At 44.9% G+C, this 25,094-nt stretch overlaps 1 protein-coding gene across 1 annotated transcript; it reads left to right on the forward strand.

Moving 5' to 3' along the window:
• The first annotated feature begins 370 nt into the window (after positions 1-370).
• Positions 371-12,706, forward strand: rab43 (RAB43, member RAS oncogene family). Its single transcript, XM_020482292.2, has 3 exons — positions 371-801; positions 4,212-4,395; positions 11,538-12,706. The coding sequence occupies exons 1-3, from the start codon at positions 607-609 to the stop codon at positions 11,789-11,791; spliced, it is 633 nt and encodes a 210-aa protein (XP_020337881.1). The 5' UTR covers positions 371-606; the 3' UTR covers positions 11,792-12,706.
• Positions 12,707-25,094: the final 12,388 nt, after the last annotated feature.

A 25,094-nucleotide genomic window follows, 5' to 3' on the forward strand; every position in this document is an offset into this window, starting at 1 on the left:
CTCACAATGTTAGAATTGAAAAGTTCTCTAAATTAAATTGTCATCTATAGGCCTAATGTTAACAACATCACATGTCCAATAACATAAAATACATGCCACGATAATGATTGTGTTGTATTAGGGATTTCATCATTCAAATTATTGTTAAATTAAACTCCAAACATGTCAAATTACTTATATATTTTAAATGCTTTTAAAACACCCAGATTAGCCTTATTCTAGATTGTTTTATAATATTATCTGACCCTAATCTTGTACCATTTGCATGGATTGCATTTTACAATTGTAAATTGTTTGAATGCGTTGCAAATAAATCTGAAATAACAGCTGTTATTAGGACCCTAGTGACGGTCCTCCACTTTGTATACTATGGACTCCTATGAGAATAGCGTTTATCTAGTCCGTGTTGAAACAGTCAGGCGCGGTTGAAGGATACCTAAAACTGTACTTTTGCCTTCCGCGTTGGCAATTCCGTTGGTGCCGACTTTTCTCCACGTCAGTTTTGCATTGTAGACAGATAATATTCTAGCGTTGTTATAAAACACTCATGTAACATCGACGATAACTTTGTAGTTATCTAAGAAACAGCCACCAGTCGCATCGACAATGTCATTAACGTTACTGGAGACGGATGACAGCTATGACTTTGTTTTTAAAATAGTTTTAGTGGGAGATGTAGGTGTTGGCAAAACTTGTGTGGTTCAACGGTTCAAGTCTGGTAATTTCATGGAAAGACAAGGAAATACCATCGGAGTGGACTTTACCATGAAGACAATGGATATTCAAGGGAAGAGAGTGAAGGTTAGTAGCTATAGCTAAAGTAACCTGAAGTGAATTGATCAATTCCCAAGCCTAGCCTATGTGACTGTTAACCAAAGTCAACAATAGACAGTGGCGCGTATTCATGGATGCCAAGGGAAGCCAGGCTTCCCCTCAAAATTGATCCCCCACTAAAATAAATACATCAAATATTTTTATTTCGTTACTCTGTGTTTCATCATTTTCCTTCAATTCGCAAGAGGCTGAATGGACACTCACCAGAGAAACCACCCGAGAAAGCGAAACAGCTCTGTGTGTAGTGATGATGTATGACATTATTGACACCCATAGCATTGAATCCAAGGGAAGCCAGCGAGCATTTGCAATAGGGTCCAGCTCTGCCGCCATCTATCAGAGCAGTCATCCCTCAGGGTCTCTATGCTGCCACTACTCACTGTATATACAGCAGTATGTGGACACCCCTTCAAATGAGTGGATTCTGCTTTTTCAGCCACACCTGTTGCTGACAGGTGTATAAAATCGAGCACACAGCCATGCAATCAACATAGACAAACATTGGCAGTAGAATGGCCCGTACCTAAGAGCTCAGTGACTTTCAACGTGGCACCGCCATAGGATGCCACTTTTCCAACAAGTCAGTTTGTCAAATTTCTTCTCTGCTGTAAGTGCTGTTATTGTGAAGTGGAAACATCTAGGAGCAACAACGGCTCAGCCAGCGAAGTGGTAGGCCACACAAACTCAGAACGGGACCGCTGAAGCGTGTAAAAAATTGTCTGTCCTCGGTTGCAACACTCACTACCGAGGTCTAAACTGCCTCTGGAAGCAACGTCAGCACAATAACTGTTTGTCGGGAGCTTCATGAAATGGGTTTCCATGGCTGAGCAGCCAACTGTCGGCTGGAGTGGTGTAAAGCTCGCTGCCATTGGACTCAGGAGCAATTGCACAACTGTATCTCTACTTGCACATCATCTTCTGCACATCTATTCCAGTGTTAATGCTAAATTGTAATTATTTCGCCACTATGGCCTATTTATTGCCTTACCTCCCCAACCTTGCTTCATTTGCACACACTGTATATAGATTTTTCTATTGTGTTATTGACTTTGCGTTTGTTTATCCCATGTGTAACTCTGTGTTTGTCGCTTTGCTTTATTCTTGGCAAGGTCTCTTGTGAATGAGAACTTGTTCTCAACTGGCCTACCTGGTTAAATAAAGGTTAAATAAAAAATATTTAAAAAAAAAATGGAAATGCTTCACCATCTGGCAGTCCAACGGACGAGTCTGGATTTGGAGGATGCCAGGAGAACGCTACCTGCCTCAATGCATAGCGCTGACTAAAGTTTGGTGGAGGAGGAATAATGGTCTACGGCCGTTTTTCATGGTTCAGGCCCTAGTTCCAATGAAGAGAAAGCTTAACGCTACAGCACACAATGACATTCTAGGCTATTCTGTGCTTCCAGCTTTGTGCTAACCGTTTGGGGAAGGCCCCATGCACAAAGCGAGGTCCATACAGAAATGGTTTGTCGAGATCGATGTGGAAGAACTTGACTAGCCTACACAGAGACCTGACCTCAACCCCATTGAACAGCTTTGGGATGAATTGGAACGCCGATTGTGAGCCAGGCCTAATCACCCAACATCAGTGCCCTGACCTCACTAATGCTCTTGTGGCTGAATGGAAGCAAGTCCCCACAGCAATGTTCCAACATCTAGTGGAAAGCCTTCCCAGAAGAGTGGAGGCTGTTATAGCAGCAAAGGGAGAACCAACTCCATATTAATGCCCATACTTTTAGACTTTTACTCAAGTAGTATTTTACTGGGTGACTTTTACTTGAGTAACTTTCTATTAAGGTATCTATACTTTTACTCAAGTATGACAATTGGGTACTTTTTCCACCACTGCATTTTAGCCAGGTAGGCTAGGACAAAAACTAAAAGCTTGTACTGTATGACAGTCAACATGAGAGGATGGCATCGGCGTTTCTCAATAAGTAGGGTGAGTCAACATGTTTTTTCTACTTGCACGAACACACACACAGAAATTAGAACCATGGAGAGCCTCATCATATTTAGCTTACTTTGATTGAACTATATTGTTTTTGGTATCTTTTAGTTGTCACTGTATTAGACGAAGCATAGGTGATTTGACGATGTTGAAATGGTGCTGGAATAGTGGAAGCAGCTGCTGGGTTCTTTGACTTGCGGTAGCCTGACTCCTGGGTTCTTTGACTTGCGGTAGCCTGACTCTCCTGGGTTCTTTGACTTGCGGTAGCCTTACTCTCCTGGGTTCTTTGTGACTTGCGGTAGCCTGACTCTCCTGGGTTCTTTGACTTGCGGTAGCCTGACTCTCCTGGGTTCTTTGACTTGCGGTAGCCTGACTCTCCTGGGTTCCTTGTGACTTGCGGTAGCCTGACTCTCCTGGGTTCTTTGTGACTTGCGGTAGCCTGACTCTCCTGGGTTCCTTGTGACTTGCGGTAGCCTGACTCTCCTGGGTTCTTTGTGACTTGCGGTAGCCTGACTCTCCTGGGTTCTTTGTGACTTGCGGTAGCCTGACTCTCCTGGGTTCTTTGTGACTTGCGGTAGCCTGACTCTCCTGGGTTCTTTGTGACTTGCGGTAGCCTGACTCTCCTGGGTTCCTTGTGACTTGCGGTAGCCTGACTCTCCTGGGTTCCTTGTGACTTGCGGTAGCCTGACTCTCCTGGGTTCTTTGTGACTTGCGGTAGCCTGACTCTCCTGGGTTCTTTGTGACTTGCGGTAGCCTGACTCTCCTGGGTTCTTTGTGACTTGCGGTAGCCTGACTCTCCTGGGTTCTTTGTGACTTGCGGTAGCCTGACTCTCCTGGGTTCTTTGTGACTTGCGGTAGCCTGACTCTCCTGGTTTCTAAATTAGTAGCTGTTTAGTGGTCTCAAACATTGTCTGAAACATTAACTTGATTGACTGCTGTAGGTCATGTAACTGTTTGTTACATGCAATATGCTTTGTGGACTTCACTAGACAGATGTTGCTCTCTGGTTTGGTGATGAAACAAAGGTGTGGTTGAATTTATTCTGCCACTGTGTCTTGTCTCATCCTTAGACCAATATATCACAGTGTCAAGGCATATGAACTAACAGGTTATAGAGCAAACAACGCAATTATCACAACACAGGTTGTAATATGTATTTGTTTTCCCCTGGCTTGCAGTGCGTGGGGATTAATCACTGGGGAAGCCCACTGCCAATGATAATATGTGTAGTTAACTAGCTCTGAGATTACCCTGGGTTAGGGCTAACTCTGTGAGATTACCCGGGGTTAGGGCTAACTCTGTGAGATTACCCGGGGTTAGGGCTAACTCTGTGAGATTACCCGGGGTTAGGGCTAACTCTGTGAGATTACCCGGGGTTAGGGCTAACTCTGTGAGATAACCCTGGGTTGAATATGTTGTTGTCCAGCTGCAGATCTGGGACACGGCGGGCCAGGAACGTTTCAGGACGATCACCCAGAGTTATTACCGCAGCACCAACGGAGCCGTCATTGCCTATGACATCACTAAGAGAGCAACCTTCATGGCTGTGCCCAAGTGGATGGAGGACGTCAAGAAATACGGAGGGTCAAACATTGTACCCCTGCTCATCGGTTAGTTGTTAGTTACTAGGGTCAGACTTTATCTGGATAGTCCATCTATAGATGGATAGCTGAATGATTTGATTTCCAGTTAGGTAACAGTTAGGGGTTAAAGTTAGGGTAAGGGTTAGAATAAGGGTTAGGGTTAGTAAATAGTTGAAATGTTACTGATGGTCTGTACAGCATCAACAGATGGACTCCTAATAAAGGGTTGCTAGTTAGTTACATCAGTAACATGCTTGATAATGTTTATCCCTGGTCTTCATAAATCATCCTATTTTAAATCACTCTGTTTTAAAAACCGATAAAGCAACATCTCAAGGCATAACGCATCTCCTCTATTTGACCTAGATAGTTTGTGTATGTATTGATATGTAGGCTACGTGTACCTTTTTTACATGTATAGTTCTGTCCTTGAGCTGTTCTTGTCTATTAATGTTCTGTATTATGTTTTGTGTGGACCCCAGGAAGAGTAGCTGCTGATTTTGCAACCGCTAATGGGGATCCTAATAAAGTCCCAAATACCCTATGTATTGACTGGCCCCTATGTATTGACTGGCTGACTGGCCCCTATGGACTGACTGGCCCCTATGGACTGACTGGCTGACTGACCCCTATGGACTGACTGGCTGACTGACCCCTATGGACTGACTGGCTGACTGGCCCCTATGGGCTGACTGGCCCCTATGGGCTGACTGGCCCCTATGGACTGACTGGCTGACTGGCCCCTATGGACTGGCTGGCTGACTGGCCACTATGGACTGACTGTCCCCTATGGACTGACTGGACACTATGGACTGACTGTCCCCTATGGACTGACTGGCCCCTATGGACTGGCTGACTGACTGGCCCCTATGGACTGACGGACTGGCCCCTATGGGCTGACTGACTGGCCCCTATGCATTGGCTGACTGGCCCCTATGTATGGACTGACTGACTGGCCCATATGGACTGACTGGCTGAATGGCCCCTATGTATATATTGACTGGCTGACTGGCCCCTATGGACTGACTGGCCCCTATGGACTGACTGGCTGACTGACCCCTATGGACTGACTGGCTGACTGGCCCCTATGGGCTGACTGGCCCCTATGGACTGGCTGGCTGACTGGCCACTATGGACTGACTGTCCCCTATGGACTGACTGGACACTATGGACTGACTGTCCCCTATGGACTGACTGGCCCCTATGGACTGGCTGACTGACTGGCCCCTATGGACTGACGGACTGGCCCCTATGGGCTGACTGACTGGCCCCTATGCATTGGCTGACTGACTCACTGGCTGACTGGCCCCTATGTATGGACTGACTGACTGGCCCATATGGACTGACTGGCTGAATGGCCCCTATGTATATACTGACTGACTGACTGGCCCCTATGGACTGACTGGCTGGCCCCTATGTATGGACTGACTGGCTGGCCCCTATGTATGGACTGACTGACTGGCCCCTATGGGCGGACTGGCTGACTGGCCCCTATCTACTGGCTGACCGGCCCCTATGCATTGACCTACTCACTGGCTGACTGGCCCCTATGGACTGACTGGCTGACTGGTCCCTTTGTATGGACTGGCTGACTGGCCCCTGTGTATGGACTGGCTGACTGGCCCCTATGTATGGACTGGCTGACTGGCCCCTGTGTATTGACTGGCTGACTGGCCCCTATGGACTGGGTGACTGGTCCCTATGTATGGACTGGGTGACTGGTCCCTATGTATGGACTGGCTGACTGGCCCCTATGTATGGACTGGCTGACTGGCCCCTGTGTATGGACTGGCTGACTGGCCCCTATGTATGGACTGGCTGACTGGCCCCTGTGTATGGACTGGCTGACTGGCCCCTATGTATGGACTGGCTGACTGGCCCCTGTGTATGGACTGGCTGACTGGCCCCTGTGTATGGACTGGCTGACTGGTCCCTATGCATTGACTGACTGACTCACTGGCTGACTGGCCCCTATGGACGGACTGGCTGACAGGCCCCTATGGACTGGCTTGCTGACTGGCCCCTATGCATGGACTGACTGGCTAACTGGTCCCTATGTACTGGCTGACTGGCCCCTATGCATTGACTGACTCACTGGCTGACTGGCACCTTTGGACTGACTGGCTGACTGGCCCCTATGGACTGGCTGACTGGCCCCTATGGACTGGCTGACTGGCCCCTATGGACTGGCTGACTGGCCCCTATGGACTGGCTGACTGGCCCCTATGGACGGACTGGCTGACTGGCCCCTATGGGCGGACTGGCTGACTGGCCCCTATGGGCGGACTGGCTGACTGGCCCCTATGGGCGGACTGGCTGACTGGCCCCTATGGGCGGACTGGCTGACTGGCCCCTATGGGCGGACTGGCCCCTATGGGCGGACTGGCTGACTGGCCCCTATGGGCGGACTGGCTGACTGGCCCCTATGGGCGGATTGGCTGACTGGCCCCTATGGGCGGACTGGCTGACTGGCCCCTATGGGCGGACTGGCTGACTGGCCCCTATCTACTGGCTGACCGGCCCCTATGCATTGACCTACTCACTGGCTGACTGGCCCCTATGGACTGACTGGCTGACTGGTCCCTTTGTATGGACTGGCTGACTGGCCCCTATGTATGGACTGGCCCCTATGTATGGACTGGCTGACTGGCCCCTATGTATGGACTGGCTGACTGGCCCCTATGTATGGACTGGCTGACTGGCCCCTATGTATGGACTGGCCCCTATGTACGGACTGGCCCCTATGTATTGGCGGACTGGCTGACTGGCCCCTATGTATGGACTGGCCCCTATGTATGGACTGGCCCCTATGTATGGACTGGCCCCTATGTACGGACTGGCCCCTATGTATTGGTGGACTGGCTGACTGGTCCCTATGTATTGGCTGACTGGTCCCTATGGGTTGGCTGACTGGCCCCTATGTATGGACTGGCTGACTGGTCCCTATGCATTGACTGACTCACTGACTGGCTGACTGGCCCCTATGTATGGACTGGCTGACTGGTCCCTATGTATGGACTGGCTGACTGGCCCCTATGTATGGACTGGCTGACTGGCCCCTGTGTATGGACTGGCTGACTGGCCCCTATGTATGGACTGGCTGACTGGCCCCTGTGTATGGACTGGCCCCTATGTATTGGTGGACTGGCTGACTGGTCCCTATGTATTGGCTGACTGGTCCCTATGGGTTGGCTGACTGGTCCCTATGGACTGGCTGACTGGTCCCTATGCATTGACTGACTGACTCACTGGCTGACTGGCCCCTATGTATTCACTGGCTGACTGGCCCCTATGTATTCACTGGCTGACTGGCCCCTATGTATGGACTGGCTGACTGGCCCCTGTGTATGGACTGGCTGACTGGTCCCTATGCATTGACTGACTGACTCACTGGCTGACTGGCCCCTATGTATTCACTGGCTGACTGGCCCCTATGTATTCACTGGCTGACTGGCCCCTATGTATGGACTGGCTGACTGGCCCCCATGTATGGACTGGCTGACTGGCCCCCATGTATGGACTGGCTGACTGGCCCCCATGTATGGACTGGCTGACTGGCCCCCATGTATGGACTGGCTGACTGGCCCCTATGTATGGACTGGCTGACTGGCCCCTATGTATGGACTGGCTGACTGGCCCCTGTGTATGGACTGGCTGACTGGTCCCTATGCATTGACTGACTGACTCACTGGCTGACTGGCCCCTATGTATTCACTGGCTGACTGGCCCCTATGTATGGACTGGCTGACTGGCCCCTATGTATGGACTGGCTGACTGGCCCCTATGTATAGACTGGCTGACTGGCCCCTATGTATAGCCTGGCTGACTGGCCCCTATGTATGGACTGGCTGGCTGACTGGTCCCTATGTATGGACTGGCTGGCTGACTGGTCCCTATGTATGGACTGGCTGGCTGACTGGTCCCTATGTATGGACTGGCTGGCTGACTGGTCCCTATGTATGGACTGGCTGGCTGACTGGTCCCTATGTATGGACTGGCTGGCTGACTGGTCCCTATGTATGGACTGGCTGGCTGACTGGTCCCTATGTATGGACTGGCTGGCTGACTGGTCCCTATGTATGGACTGGCTGGCTGACTGGTCCCTATGTATGGACTGGCTGGCTGACTGGTCCCTATGTATGGACTGGCTGGCTGACTGGTCCCTATGTATGGACTGGCTGGCTGACTGGTCCCTATGTATGGACTGGCTGGCTGACTGGTCCCTATGTATGGACTGGCTGGCTGACTGGTCCCTATGTATGGACTGGCTGGCTGACTGGTCCCTATGTATGGACTGGCTGGCTGACTGGTCCCTATGTATGGACTGGCTGGCTGACTGGTCCCTATGTATGGACTGGCTGGCTGACTGGTCCCTATGTATGGACTGGCTGGCTGACTGGTCCCTATGTATGGACTGGCTGGCTGACTGGTCCCTATGTATGGACTGGCTGGCTGACTGGTCCCTATGTATGGACTGGCTGGCTGACTGGTCCCTATGTATGGACTGGCTGGCTGACTGGTCCCTATGTATGGACTGGCTGGCTGACTGGTCCCTATGTATGGACTGGCTGGCTGACTGGCCCCTATGTATGGACTGGCTGACTGGCCCCTGTGTATGGACTGGCTGACTGGTCCCTATGCATTGACTGACTGACTCACTGGCTGACTGGCCCCTATGTATTCACTGGCTGACTGGCCCCTATGTATGGACTGGCTGACTGGCCCCTATGTATGGACTGGCTGGCTGACTGGTCCCTATGTATGGACTGGCTGGCTGACTGGTCCCTATGTATGGACTGGCTGGCTGACTGGTCCCTATGTATGGACTGGCTGGCTGACTGGTCCCTATGTATGGACTGGCTGGCTGACTGGCCCCTATGTATGGACTGGCTGACTGGCCCCTGTGTATGGACTGGCTGACTGGTCCCTATGCATTGACTGACTGACTCACTGGCTGACTGGCCCCTATGTATTCACTGGCTGACTGGCCCCTATGTATGGACTGGCTGACTGGCCCCTATGTATGGACTGGCTGGCTGACTGGTCCCTATGTATGGACTGGCTGGCTGACTGGTCCCTATGTATGGACTGGCTGGCTGACTGGTCCCTATGTATGGACTGGCTGGCTGACTGGTCCCTATGTATGGACTGGCTGACTGGCCCCTATGTATGGACTGGCTGACTGGCCCCTGTGTATGGACTGGCTGACTGGTCCCTATGCATTGACTGACTGACTCACTGGCTGACTGGCCCCTATGTATTCACTGGCTGACTGGCCCCTATGTATGGACTGGCTGACTGGCCCCTATGTATGGACTGGCTGGCTGACTGGTCCCTATGTATGGACTGGCTGGCTGACTGGTCCCTATGTATGGACTGGCTGGCTGACTGGTCCCTATGTATGGACTGGCTGGCTGACTGGTCCCTATGTATGGACTGGCTGACTGGCCCCTATGTATGGACTGGCTGACTGGCCCCTGTGTATGGACTGGCTGACTGGTCCCTATGCATTGACTGACTGACTCACTGGCTGACTGGCCCCTATGTATTCACTGGCTGACTGGCCCCTATGTATGGACTGGCTGACTGGCCCCTATGTATGGACTGGCTGACTGGCCCCTATGTATAGACTGGCTGACTGGTCCCTATGTATGGACTGGCTGGCTGACTGGTCCCTATGTATGGACTGGCTGGCTGACTGGTCCCTATGTATGGACTGGCTGGCTGACTGGTCCCTATGTATGGACTGGCTGGCTGACTGGTCCCTATGTATGGACTGGCTGGCTGACTGGTCCCTATGTATGGACTGGCTGGCTGACTGGTCCCTATGTATGGACTGGCTGGCTGACTGGTCCCTATGTATGGACTGGCTGGCTGACTGGTCCCTATGTATGGACTGGCTGGCTGACTGGTCCCTATGTATGGACTGGCTGGCTGACTGGTCCCTATGTATGGACTGGCTGGCTGACTGGTCCCTATGTATGGACTGGCTGGCTGACTGGTCCCTATGTATGGACTGGCTGGCTGACTGGTCCCTATGTATGGACTGGCTGGCTGACTGGTCCCTATGTATGGACTGGCTGGCTGACTGGTCCCTATGTATGGACTGGCTGGCTGACTGGTCCCTATGTATGGACTGACACGTTGACTGAGTGAATGGCTCCTATGGGCTGACTGGTCCCTATGTATGGACTGACTGACTGGCCCCTATGGACTGACAAGTTGACTGAATGAATGGCCTCTATGGGCTGACTGACTGGCCTCTATTGACTGGCTGACCCCCATGGGCTGACTGGCTATCTGACTGACTGGCCCTTTTGGACTAACTGACATAGTGGCCCATATGGACTGACTGGCTGGCTGACTGGCCCCTATGGACTGATTGACTCTGCAACAGCTAATGGGGATCCTAATAAAATAGAAGAAATACCAAATACCCCATTGTGTCCCCACCTCGACTCTCACCTCTCCTCCTGTCCTCTCATCTTTACCGTTCCTCCTCCTTTTCCTCACCTCTTCACCTCTCCTCATCTTCCCTCACCTGTTGTCCTCACCTCTCCTCCTCTCCCCTTACCTGTCCCCCTCACCTCTCCTCTTCCCTCACCTGTCCCCTTCACCTCTTCCCTCCCCTGTCCCCTTTACCTCTCCTCACTTCTCCCCTATCCATACATGTCCTCTCTCCTCCCACCTGTCCTCTCCCATCTCTCCTCCTCCTCTTCCTCACCTGTCCTGTCCTCTCTTCCTCACTTCTATTTCTCACATCTTCCTCACCTCTTCACCTCACCCCCTCCTCTTTACCTCACCCCTCTCTTCCTCACCCCTGCTCCTCTTCCTCATCTCTCCTTCTAACCTCTCTTCCACCTCCCCTCTTTACCTGTCCTCTCCCCTACTGTCCCACCTGTCCTCTTCCCCCTCACCTCTTCTCCCCTCTCCTCCTCCCTTCTTCTCACCTCACCTGTCCTCTCCCCTCTTCCACCCTCACCTCCATCCCACTTGTTCTCTCCCCTTTCCACCCTCACCTCATCCCACCTGTTCTCTCCCCTCTTCCACCCTCACCTCATCCCACCTGTCCTCTCCCCTCTTCCACCCTCACCTCATTCCACCCTCACCTCTCCTCACCTGTCCTCTCATCTGTCCTCCCTCTGCTTGGTCCTCCTCTCTATCCTCAGGGAATAAGTCTGACCTGGTGGATCAGCGTGAGGTGTCGTTAGAAGATGCCCAGACCATGGCCCACCAGCTGGAGTTCCTGACGGCCATTGAGACATCGGCTAAAGACGCCTCCAACGTGGATGAGGCCTTTAACAAGATGGCCGCCGAGCTCATCCTGCGCCACGGGGGACCCATGTTCAACGAGAATGTGACGGAAAGCTTCAAACTCAACAGCAAAGAAATGGGTGGAGAAGGTTGGGGCTGTGGCTGCTGATAGGAGGTGGAGAGGGGACTGTACATGTTGATAATTCAAAGGTTTTGCACCAGCTGGGACTGTGGATAGTGACCAACAGGTGGTTTGTTGACATGTGTTGTGAAAAACATATATTTGTTTTATTCTGTTTCAGGGATCAGTTGAGAAACTTTTTGATGTAGCAATACCTGTTTTTTATGGGGGGAGGGGGGCATGTGGGGGAGGGGGGCATGACCTGCACAGAAATATGTTATTGGACGTAAATAGAATCTCTGATCCAGAGTTGATCTGAACCACTATTGGAGTCAAACCCTGACTTTTACTTCCCAGAGCATGTATCTGTGCTGTCCCTCCCTGCCCTTTAACGGAGACAGACAGGCCTGACAGGAAATGTTAAATCTATCACTTCGTATGGTGTGGCGGCCTGACATCACAGATGTTATTGAACCTTGTTCTGTAGACAGTATTACAGTGTAGAAGATGTATAAACCTGCCCAGCAAGTCATGATAGGATTGATGATGTTTTTATGGGGAGGACAGAGTACATACACGTACCATAGACTTTGATATTTTTGCACAGTGATTATTGTTAGAAATTGACCTGCCATGTTTGAAGTTGTGCGGTATGTCAAGGAAAGGTGCATGGTGTGCCTAGTGTTGCACATCAGAGTGTAATCTTGATTCTGAATGCTTGTTGAATCATGACTGACACAATCAGTCTCCTCCTGTGAAGACTATAGGAGCATACAGTGCATTTGGAAAGTATTCAGACCCCTTGACTTTGTCCACATTTTGTTAGATTACAGCTTTATTCCAAAATGGATTAAATAAAAATGATGTCTCATCAATCTACACACAATACCCCATAATGACAAAGCAAAAACTGTTTTTTAGATATTTTTGTTAATTTATTACAAATAAAAACAGATACCTTATTTACATAAGTACTCAGACCCTTTGCTATGAGACTCAAAATTCAGCTCCGGTGCATCCTGTTTCCATTGACCATCCTTGAGATGTTTCTACAACTTGATTGGAAAGGCACACACCTGTCTATATAAGGTCCCACAGTTGACAGTGCATGTCAGAGCAAAAATCGATCTGTGAGGTCAAAGGAATTGTCCGTAGAGCTCCGAGACAGGATTGTGTCAAGGCACAGATCTTGGTAAGGGTACCAAAACATTTCTTCAGCATTGAAGGTCCCAAGAACACAGTGGCCTCCATCATTCTCAAATTGAAAAAGTTTGGAACCACCAAGACTCTTAGAGCTGGCCGCCCAGCTAAACTGAGCAATCGGGTGAAGGGCCCTGGTCAGGGAGGTGACCAAGAACACGATGGTCTCTCTGACAGAGCTCCAGAGGACCTCTGTGGAGATGGGAGGTCTCTGCAGTACTCCACCCATCAGGCCTTTATGGTAGTGGCCAAACATGCCACTCCTCAGTAAAAGGTATGACCGCCCACAAGGAGTTTGCCAAAAATAACCTAAAGGACTCTCAGACCATGAGAAACAAAATGTTCTGGTCTGATGAAACCAAGATTGAACTCTTTGGCCTGAATGCCAAGCGTCACGTCGAGTAAACCTGGCACCATCCCTACGGTGAAGTATGGTGGTGGCAGCAGCATGCTGTGGGGATATTTTTCAGCAGTAGGGACTGGGAGACTAGTCAGGATCAAGGGAAAGATGAACTAAGCAAAGTACAGGGAGATCCTTAATGAAAATCTGCTCCAGGGTGTTTAGGACCTCAGGCTGGGGCGAAGGTTCACCATCCAACAGGACAACGACCCTAAGTGCACAGCCAAGACAACTCAGGAGTAGCTTTGGGACAAGTCACTGAATGTCCTTGAGTTGCCCAGCCAGAGCCTGGACTTGAATCCGATCGAACATCTCTGTGGAGACATGACAATATCTGTGCAGCGACGCTCCCCATCCAACCTGACAGAGCTTGAGAGGATCTGCAGAGAAGAATGGCAGAATTTCCCCAAATACAGGTGTGCCAAGCTTGTAGTGTCATACCCAAGAAGACTCCAGGCTGTAATCGCTGCCAAAGGTGTTTCAACAATTGAATAAATGATCTGAATACTTATGTAAATGTTATATTTCAGCTTTTTTAGATTAATGTAATATATACAAATTAGCTAAATTTTCTAAAAACCTGTTTTTGTTTTGCAATTATGGGGCATTGTATGTAGATTGATGAGGGGGGGAAGCAATCCTAGGATGAGGCTGTAACGTAACAAAATGCGGAAAAAGTCAAGGGGTCTGAATACTTTCCGGCTGCACTGTATGTGTTGTACTATGTACTGCGGGAAGGGAGTATTAGGCTGTTTTATATCTGTCTCGGGCTTGTAGGTGGAATGCAAGGGTTGTGAATCAACTTTCTGTATAGTACCATTTACTATGTACTTATTGTGGAACTGTACATTCTGAAGGAGATCGATGGATTTCGATCACACATGTCAAATAGCTTTTTGAAATGTGCTAGTTAAAGTATACATCCAGTTTTATAATACAAAATCAGTTTCAGGAAATATGTCACATTTTAATAACTTGGTTGAAATGGTAGTCATGGCTCTATTTAATACTGTGTTTCCCAGCCTGTTCTGGACCTGGGGACTGTGAAGAGACCTCTGGTTGCATGTCTTGTGTTGTACCAATGGGTGTCCGGACTGTGTGTGAACTGCTTGAACAGACTGTTTGGTACCATCAACACCTCGCACAAAGACCAATAGTGATGCAGTCAATTTCTCCTAAACTTTTAGCCAGGAGAGACTGACATACATGTTACTGACACTTTCCCTCCATTTACATCTAAGTGCGATACGTGCTGCTTTGTTCTGGACCAACTGCAATTTACCTTTGTCTTTTGACGCACATGACCGACCACACAATACGGACTGTGGTTCCAAAAAATACCAATTAGGAATTTGGTCGGGGGTCGACTACTGATATCATATGAACACAAATAAGACGTGGAAAATGTTAAATGAGCTTTAAAATGGAAACCTGTTGCTTCATGGCAAAATGTGTAGAATTGAATAAATTAGCTTTAAAAAGGCAACCTTTTCCCTTTGCTTCATGGCAAAATGTGTAGAATTGAATAAATTTGCTTTAAAAAGGCACCCTTGTCCCTTTGCTTCGTGGCATAATGTGTAGAATTGCAGGAAATGAACTTTAAGAACTGCTAATTCTCTCTGCCAACAATATATTTTTTTAACAGTTTGGGGTTGCATGGGTTGTGATGTGGGGGATTGCTACGTCGATAAATGACTATCAATCCAGACCTTTGCCACCTAGGACATTTGTGTGACAGGACCTGCTCAAATAGTATTTGAGAACCCCTGTTCTAGATGAACAGAGTGCCTTTCTCTGTTATTGAGTTGTGGAGAGAGATATGACAGAAGTGAGAATAGACAATGGAATCATAATGTGTAACTATTCAGTTATTCCACATCTTTATAAGAGTGAGGTGTTGTCAGTGAATGTTTGTTTTTCATCTTTGTATTCTGAACCTGATCTGTTCATGTCATTTTCTTAGGTAAACCTTTTCTTTGGTTTGAGGGTTGCAGAACTATTGGTGGGCTTTTGAGGGACTGAGGGAAACCAGTTCAGGTTATTTGTCTTTTATCAACAATAGCAAATTAGATAAATATTGTTCATCTTAACTTGTTAATAAAATAAATATCATAGCCTATACATGCAGTTACTATACAGTGGTCACCTTCTCTTGCCCCGTTTATACCTGCTGCTAACGTGTCCTTCATCCGGATCTTTTCCTGATCTTGCCTGTTTACACTTATAACATCTGATTAAAATCTGCTCACAATGCGTCTTTTATTCGTCTAAAAATGTTTCTACAGTCTTAGACTACTGTTTCTACAGTCTAACTCCGCTATTTCTACAGTCTCAGACTACTGTTTCTACAGTCTAACTCCGCTATTTCTACAGTCTCAGACTACTGTTTCTACACTCTTAGACTACTGTTTATTCTGTTTCTACAGTCTCAGACTACTGTTTCTACAGTCTAACTCCGCTATTTCTACAGTCTCAGACTACTGTTTCTACAGTCTAACTCCGCTATTTCTACAGTCTCAGACTACTGTTTCTACAGTCTCAGACTTCTGTTTCTACAGTCTCAGACTTCTGTTTCTACAGTCTCAGACTACTGTTTCTACAGTCTCAGCCTACTGTTTCTACAGTCTGACTCCGCTATTTCTACAGTCTCAGACTACTGTTTCTACACTCTTAGACTACTGTTTATTCTGTTTCTACAGTCTGACTCTGCTATTTCTACAGTCTCAGACTACTGTTTCTACAGTCTTAGACTACTGTTTCTACAGTCTTAGACTACTGTTTATTCTGTTTCTACAGTCTCAGACTACTGTTTCTACAGTCTCAGACTACTGTTTCTACAGTCTTAGACTACTGTTTATTCTGTTTCTACAGTCTCAGACTACTGTTTCTACAGTCTCAGACTACTGTTTCTACAGTCTTAGACTACTGTTTATTCTGTTTCTACAGTCTCAGACTTCTGTTTCTACAGTCTCAGACTACTGTTTCTACAGTCTCAGCCTACTGTTTCTACAGTCTGACTCCGCTATTTCTACAGTCTCAGACTACTGTTTCTACACTCTTAGACTACTGTTTATTCTGTTTCTACAGTCTGACTCTGCTATTTCTACAGTCTCAGACTACTGTTTCTACAGTCTTAGACTACTGTTTCTACAGTCTTAGACTACTGTTTATTCTGTTTCTACAGTCTCAGACTACTGTTTCTACAGTCTCAGACTACTGTTTCTACAGTCTCAGACTACTGTTTCTACAGTCTTAGACTACTGTTTATTCTGTTTCTACAGTCTCAGACTACTGTTTCTACAGTCTCAGACTACTGTTTCTACAGTCTTAGACTACTGTTTATTCTGTTTCTACAGTCTCAGACTACTGTTTCTACAGTCTCAGACTACTGTTTCTACAGTCTCAGACTACTGTTTATTCTGTTTCTACAGTCTCAGACTACTGTTTCTACAGTCTCAGACTACTGTTTCTACAGTCTCAGACTACTGTTTCTACAGTCTTAGACTACTGTTTATTCTGTTTCTACAGTCTTAGACTACTGTTTATTCTGTTTCTACAGTCTTAGACTACTGTTTCTACAGTCTCAGACTACTGTTTCTACAGTCTTAGACTACTGTTTCTACAGTCTCAGACTACTGTTTCTACAGTCTCAGACTACTGTTTCTACAGTCTTAGACTACTGTTTATTCTGTTTCTACAGTCTCAGACTACTGTTTCTACAGTCTTAGACTACTGTTTCTACAGTCTCAGACTACTGTTTCTACAGTCTTAGACTACTGTTTATTCTGTTTCTACAGTCTCAGACTACTGTTTCTACAGTCTTAGACTACTGTTTATTCTGTTTCTACAGTCTCAGACTACTGTTTCTACAGTCTTAGACTACTGTTTATTCTGTTTCTACAGTCTCAGACTACTGTTTCTACAGTCTCAGACTACTGTTTCTACAGTCTCAGACTACTGTTTCTACAGTCTCAGACTACTGTTTCTACAGTCTCAGCCTACTGTTTCTACAGTCTGACTCCGCTATTTCTACAGTCTCAGACTACTGTTTCTACACTCTTAGACTACTGTTTATTCTGTTTCTACAGTCTGACTCTGCTATTTCTACAGTCTCAGACTACTGTTTCTACAGTCTTAGACTACTGTTTCTACAGTCTTAGACTACTGTTTATTCTGTTTCTACAGTCTCAGACTACTGTTTCTACAGTCTTAGACTACTGTTTATTCTGTTTCTACAGTCTCAGACTACTGTTTCTACAGTCTTAGACTACTGTTTATTCTGTTTCTACAGTCTCAGACTTCTGTTTCTACAGTCTCAGACTACTGTTTCTACAGTCTCAGCCTACTGTTTCTACAGTCTGACTCCGCTATTTCTACAGTCTCAGACTACTGTTTCTACACTCTTAGACTACTGTTTATTCTGTTTCTACAGTCTTAGACTACTGTTTCTACAGTCTCAGACTACTGTTTCTACAGTCTCAGACTACTGTTTCTACAGTCTCAGACTACTGTTTCTACAGTCTTAGACTACTGTTTATTCTGTTTCTACAGTCTCAGACTACTGTTTCTACAGTCTTAGACTACTGTTTATTCTGTTTCTACAGTCTCAGACTACTGTTTCTACAGTCTTAGACTACTGTTTATTCTGTTTCTACAGTCTCAGACTACTGTTTCTACAGTCTCAGACTACTGTTTCTACAGTCTCAGACTACTGTTTCTACAGTCTTAGACTACTGTTTATTCTGTTTCTACAGTCTTAGACTACTGTTTCTACAGTCTCAGACTACTGTTTCTACAGTCTCAGACTACTGTTTCTACAGTCTTAGACTACTGTTTATTCTGTTTCTACAGTCTCAGACTACTGTTTCTACAGTCTCAGACTCTACTGTTTCTATAGTCACAATCAGAATGTGGACAAGATAAGGACAAAAGATGCAAATTAGAACCAGGTATAAATGTGGCTGATGTGCCATAATCACAGTATCTGTCTTCAATAAAGTTACAATATCTGTAATCCGTTTAAATATCTTGACATTTAATTTAACTTAACATTTTATACATGGAAAAGATTACTTAATGGCAATTCATACAATGACATAAAGTAATATAAATGCATACATTGCAGATCCTATGACATGCACAAATATGTGAACATATGTACTTAGTGTACGTATAAAATATCTTTCAGTTTATTTACAAGTTAAGGCACTATAAAAGAAAACCATACCCAATGATTGGATGTTTTACTGCATACCGTACAGGATTGTTCTAGAAGAGTAATGCACTATTCTACTCTTATGCTTTCATTTCTGATGGCATGACCTGACATAAGTGCATTATCTGACCAGGGACAGGACCTATCTGGTCATGGGGCGGCAGGGTAGCCTAGTGGTTAGAGCGTTGGACTAGTAACCGGAAGGTTACAAGTTCAAACATCCGAGCTGACAAGGTACAAATCTGTCGTTCTGCCCCTGAACAGGCAGTTAACCCACTGTTCCTAGGCCGTCATTGAAAATAAGAATTTGTTCTTAACTGACTTGCCTAGTTAAATAAAGGTAAAATAAAATTTAAAAAATGGTACAACAGCTAGTACAGGCAGCCACGCTGTACTGTTCACGATCGGTCAGACCCATTCAGATATACAGGACAAAGACTCTAATAGTGCATTGTTGCTTTTGTTTTCAGTACAGTCGATGCAGTTATTTACAATTAAGGGAAAGGGGGATACCTAGTCAGTTGTACAACTGAATGCCTTCAACTGATCATGCTATCACATATCTGGTATCTACCTGCCCTCAACGCAAACCTGATCAAATATAGTACCAGTCGAAGGTTTGGACACAACTACTCACTCCAGGGTTTTTCTTAATTTTTTACTATTTTCTAAATAGAAAATAAAAACTATGAAATAACACATATGGAATCATGTAGTAACCAAAAAAGTGTTAAACAAATCGAAATATATTTTATATTTGAGATTCTTCAAAGTAGCCACCTTTGGACTTGATGACAGTTTTGCACACTCTTGACATTCTCTCAACCAGCTTCATGAGGTAGTCACCTGGAATACATTTCAATTAACATGTGTACCTTGTTAATTTGTGGAATATCTTTCCTTCTTAATGCGTTTGAGCCAATCAGTTGTGTTGTGACAACGTAGGGGTGGTATAAAGAAGATAGCCCTATTTGGTAAAAGACCCAAGTCCACATTATGGCAAGAACAGCTCAAATAAGCAAAGAGAATCAACAGTTCATCAATACTTTAAGACATGAAGGTCAGTCAATCTGGAAAATTTCAAGAACTATGTTTCTACTCTTTCTACAGTCTCACACTAAACTGTTTCTACAGTCTCAGACTCTACTGTTTCTACAGTCTCAGACTCTACTGTTTCTACAGTCTCATACTCTACTGTTTCTACAGTCTCAGACTCTACTTCTTCTACAGTCTCAGACTACTGTTTCTACAGTCTCAGGCTACTGTTTCTACAGTCTCAGACTCTACTGTTTCTACAGTCTCAGACTCTACTGTTTCTACAGTCTTAGACTACTGTTTCTACTGTTTCTACAGTCTCAGACTCTACTGTTTCCACAGTCTTAGACTACTGTTTCTACTGTTTCTACAGTCTTAGACTACTGTTTATTCTGTTTCTACAGTCTCAGACTACTGTTTCTACAGTCTGACTCTGCTGTTTCTACAGTCTCAGACTACTGTTTCTACAGTCTCAGACTCTACTGTTTCTACAGTCTTTGACTACTGTTTATTCTGTTTCTACAGTCTCAGACTACTGTTTCTACAGTCTCAGGCTACTGTTTCTACAGTCTCAGACTCTACTGTTTCTACAGTCTCAGACTCTACTGTTTCTACAGTCTTAGACTACTGTTTCTACTGTTTCTACAGTCTCAGACTCTACTGTTTCCACAGTCTTAGACTACTGTTTCTACTGTTTCTACAGTCTTAGACTACTGTTTATTCTGTTTCTACAGTCTCAGACTACTGTTTCTACAGTCTGACTCTGCTGTTTCTACAGTCTCAGACTACTGTTTCTACAGTCTCAGACTCTACTGTTTCTACAGTCTTTGACTACTGTTTATTCTGTTTCTACAGTCTCAGACTACTGTTTCTACAGTCTCAGCCTACTGTTTCTACAGTCTGACTCCGCTATTTCTACAGTCTCAGACTACTGTTTCTACACTCTTAGACTACTGTTTATTCTGTTTCTACAGTCTGACTCTGCTATTTCTACAGTCTCAGACTACTGTTTCTACAGTCTTAGACTACTGTTTCTACAGTCTTAGACTACTGTTTATTCTGTTTCTACAGTCTCAGACTACTGTTTCTACAGTCTTAGACTACTGTTTATTCTGTTTCTACAGTCTCAGACTACTGTTTCTACAGTCTTAGACTACTGTTTATTCTGTTTCTACAGTCTCAGACTTCTGTTTCTACAGTCTCAGACTACTGTTTCTACAGTCTCAGCCTACTGTTTCTACAGTCTGACTCCGCTATTTCTACAGTCTCAGACTACTGTTTCTACACTCTTAGACTACTGTTTATTCTGTTTCTACAGTCTTAGACTACTGTTTCTACAGTCTCAGACTACTGTTTCTACAGTCTCAGACTACTGTTTCTACAGTCTCAGACTACTGTTTCTACAGTCTTAGACTACTGTTTATTCTGTTTCTACAGTCTCAGACTACTGTTTCTACAGTCTTAGACTACTGTTTATTCTGTTTCTACAGTCTCAGACTACTGTTTCTACAGTCTTAGACTACTGTTTATTCTGTTTCTACAGTCTCAGACTACTGTTTCTACAGTCTCAGACTACTGTTTCTACAGTCTCAGACTACTGTTTCTACAGTCTTAGACTACTGTTTATTCTGTTTCTACAGTCTTAGACTACTGTTTCTACAGTCTCAGACTACTGTTTCTACAGTCTCAGACTACTGTTTCTACAGTCTTAGACTACTGTTTATTCTGTTTCTACAGTCTCAGACTACTGTTTCTACAGTCTCAGACTACTGTTTCTACAGTCTCAGACTCTACTGTTTCTATAGTCACAATCAGAATGTGGACAAGATAAGGACAAAAGATGCAAATTAGAACCAGGTATAAATGTGGCTGATGTGCCATAATCACAGTATCTGTCTTCAATAAAGTTACAATATCTGTAATCCGTTTAAATATCTTGACATTTAATTTAACTTAACATTTTATACATGGAAAAGATTACTTAATGGCAATTCATACAATGACATAAAGTAATATAAATGCATACATTGCAGATCCTATGACATGCACAAATATGTGAACATATGTACTTAGTGTACGTATAAAATATCTTTCAGTTTATTTACAAGTTAAGGCACTATAAAAGAAAACCATACCCAATGATTGGATGTTTTACTGCATACCGTACAGGATTGTTCTAGAAGAGTAATGCACTATTCTACTCTTATGCTTTCATTTCTGATGGCATGACCTGACATAAGTGCATTATCTGACCAGGGACAGGACCTATCTGGTCATGGGGCGGCAGGGTAGCCTAGTGGTTAGAGCGTTGGACTAGTAACCGGAAGGTTACAAGTTCAAACATCCGAGCTGACAAGGTACAAATCTGTCGTTCTGCCCCTGAACAGGCAGTTAACCCACTGTTCCTAGGCCGTCATTGAAAATAAGAATTTGTTCTTAACTGACTTGCCTAGTTAAATAAAGGTAAAATAAAATTTAAAAAATGGTACAACAGCTAGTACAGGCAGCCACGCTGTACTGTTCACGATCGGTCAGACCCATTCAGATATACAGGACAAAGACTCTAATAGTGCATTGTTGCTTTTGTTTTCAGTACAGTCGATGCAGTTATTTACAATTAAGGGAAAGGGGGATACCTAGTCAGTTGTACAACTGAATGCCTTCAACTGATCATGCTATCACATATCTGGTATCTACCTGCCCTCAACGCAAACCTGATCAAATATAGTACCAGTCGAAGGTTTGGACACAACTACTCACTCCAGGGTTTTTCTTAATTTTTTACTATTTTCTAAATAGAAAATAAAAACTATGAAATAACACATATGGAATCATGTAGTAACCAAAAAAGTGTTAAACAAATCGAAATATATTTTATATTTGAGATTCTTCAAAGTAGCCACCTTTGGACTTGATGACAGTTTTGCACACTCTTGACATTCTCTCAACCAGCTTCATGAGGTAGTCACCTGGAATACATTTCAATTAACATGTGTACCTTGTTAATTTGTGGAATATCTTTCCTTCTTAATGCGTTTGAGCCAATCAGTTGTGTTGTGACAACGTAGGGGTGGTATAAAGAAGATAGCCCTATTTGGTAAAAGACCCAAGTCCACATTATGGCAAGAACAGCTCAAATAAGCAAAGAGAATCAACAGTTCATCAATACTTTAAGACATGAAGGTCAGTCAATCTGGAAAATTTCAAGAACTATGTTTCTACTCTTTCTACAGTCTCACACTAAACTGTTTCTACAGTCTCAGACTCTACTGTTTCTACAGTCTCAGACTCTACTGTTTCTACAGTCTCATACTCTACTGTTTCTACAGTCTCAGACTCTACTTCTTCTACAGTCTCAGACTACTGTTTCTACAGTCTCAGGCTACTGTTTCTACAGTCTCAGACTCTACTGTTTCTACAGTCTCAGACTCTACTGTTTCTACAGTCTTAGACTACTGTTTCTACTGTTTCTACAGTCTCAGACTCTACTGTTTCCACAGTCTTAGACTACTGTTTCTACTGTTTCTACAGTCTTAGACTACTGTTTATTCTGTTTCTACAGTCTCAGACTACTGTTTCTACAGTCTGACTCTGCTGTTTCTACAGTCTCAGACTACTGTTTCTACAGTCTCAGACTCTACTGTTTCTACAGTCTTTGACTACTGTTTATTCTGTTTCTACAGTCTCAGACTACTGTTTCTACAGTCTCAGGCTACTGTTTCTACAGTCTCAGACTCTACTGTTTCTACAGTCTCAGACTCTACTGTTTCTACAGTCTTAGACTACTGTTTCTACTGTTTCTACAGTCTCAGACTCTACTGTTTCCACAGTCTTAGACTACTGTTTCTACTGTTTCTACAGTCTTAGACTACTGTTTATTCTGTTTCTACAGTCTCAGACTACTGTTTCTACAGTCTGACTCTGCTGTTTCTACAGTCTCAGACTACTGTTTCTACAGTCTCAGACTCTACTGTTTCTACAGTCTTTGACTACTGTTTATTCTGTTTCTACAGTCTCAGACTACTGTTTCTACAGTCTCAGACTACTGTTTCTACAGTCTCAGACTACTGTTTCTACAGTCTGACTACTGTTTCTACAGTCTCAGACTCTACTGTTTCTACAGTCTCAAACCCTACTGTTTCTATAGACTCAGACTCTACTGTTTCTACAGTCTCAGACTACTGTTTATTCTGTTTCTACAGTCTCAGACTCTACTGTTTCTACAGTCTTAGACTACTGTTTCTACTATTTCTACAGTCTTAGATTACTGTTTATTCTGTTTCTACAGTCTCAGACTCTACTGTTTCTACGGTCTTAGACTACTGTTTCTACAGTCTTAGACTACTGTTTATTCTGTTTCTACAGTCTGACTCTGCTATTTCTACAGTCTCAGACTCTACTGTTTCTACAGTCTGACTCTACTGTTTCTACATTATCAGACTACTGTTTCTACAGTCTGACTACTGTTTCTACAGTCTTAGACTACTGTTTCTACAGTCTTAGACTACTGTTTCTACAGTCTGACTACTGTTTCTACAGTCTTAGACTACTGTTTATTCTGTTTCTACAGTCTCAGACTACTGTTTCTACAATCTCAGACTACTGTTTCTACAGTCTCAGACTACTGTTTCTACAGTCTCAGACTACTGTTTCTACAGTCTGACTACTGTTTCTACAGTCTCAGACTACTGTTTCTACAGTCTCAGACTACTGTTTATTCTGTTTCTACAGTCTCAGACTACTGTTTCTACTGTTTCTACAGTCTCAGACTCTACTGTTTCTACAGTCTTAGACTACTGTTTATTCTGTTTCTACAGTCTCAGACTACTGTTTCTACAGTCTCAGACTACAGTTTCTACAGTCTGACTCTGCTATTTCTACAGTCTCAGACTCTACTGTTTCTAAAGTCTCAGACTACTGTTTCTACAGTCTGACTCTACTGTTTCTACAGTCTCAGACTCTACTGTTTCTACAGTCTCAAACTCTACTGTTTCTATAGACTGTTTCTACAGTCTTAGACTACTGTTTATTCTGCTTCTACAGTCTCAGACTACTGTTTCTACAGTCTCAGACTACTGTTTCTACAGTCTCAGACTACTGTTTCTACAGTCTGACTCTGCTGTTTCTACAGTCTCAGACTCTACTGTTTCTACAGTCTTAGACTACTGTTTCTACTGTTTCTACATTCTCAGACTCTACTGTTTCTACTGTTTCTACAGTCTTAGACTACTGTTTCTACTGTTTCTACAGTCTCAGACTACTGTTTATTCTGTTTCTACAATCTCAGACTACTGTTTCTACTGTTTCTACAGTCTCAGACTCTACTGTTTCTACAGTCTTAGACTACTGTTTATTCTGTTTCTACAGTCTCAGACTACTGTTTCTACAGTCTCAGACTACAGTTTCTACAGTCTCAGGCTACTGTTTATTCTGTTTCTACAGTCTCAGATTCTACTGTTTCTACTGTTTCTACAGTCTCAGACTCTACTGTTTCTACTATT

The sequence above is a fragment of the Oncorhynchus kisutch genome, linkage group LG5 (genome assembly GCF_002021735.2).
Source record: "Oncorhynchus kisutch isolate 150728-3 linkage group LG5, Okis_V2, whole genome shotgun sequence".
Lineage (NCBI taxonomy): Eukaryota > Metazoa > Chordata > Actinopteri > Salmoniformes > Salmonidae > Oncorhynchus > Oncorhynchus kisutch.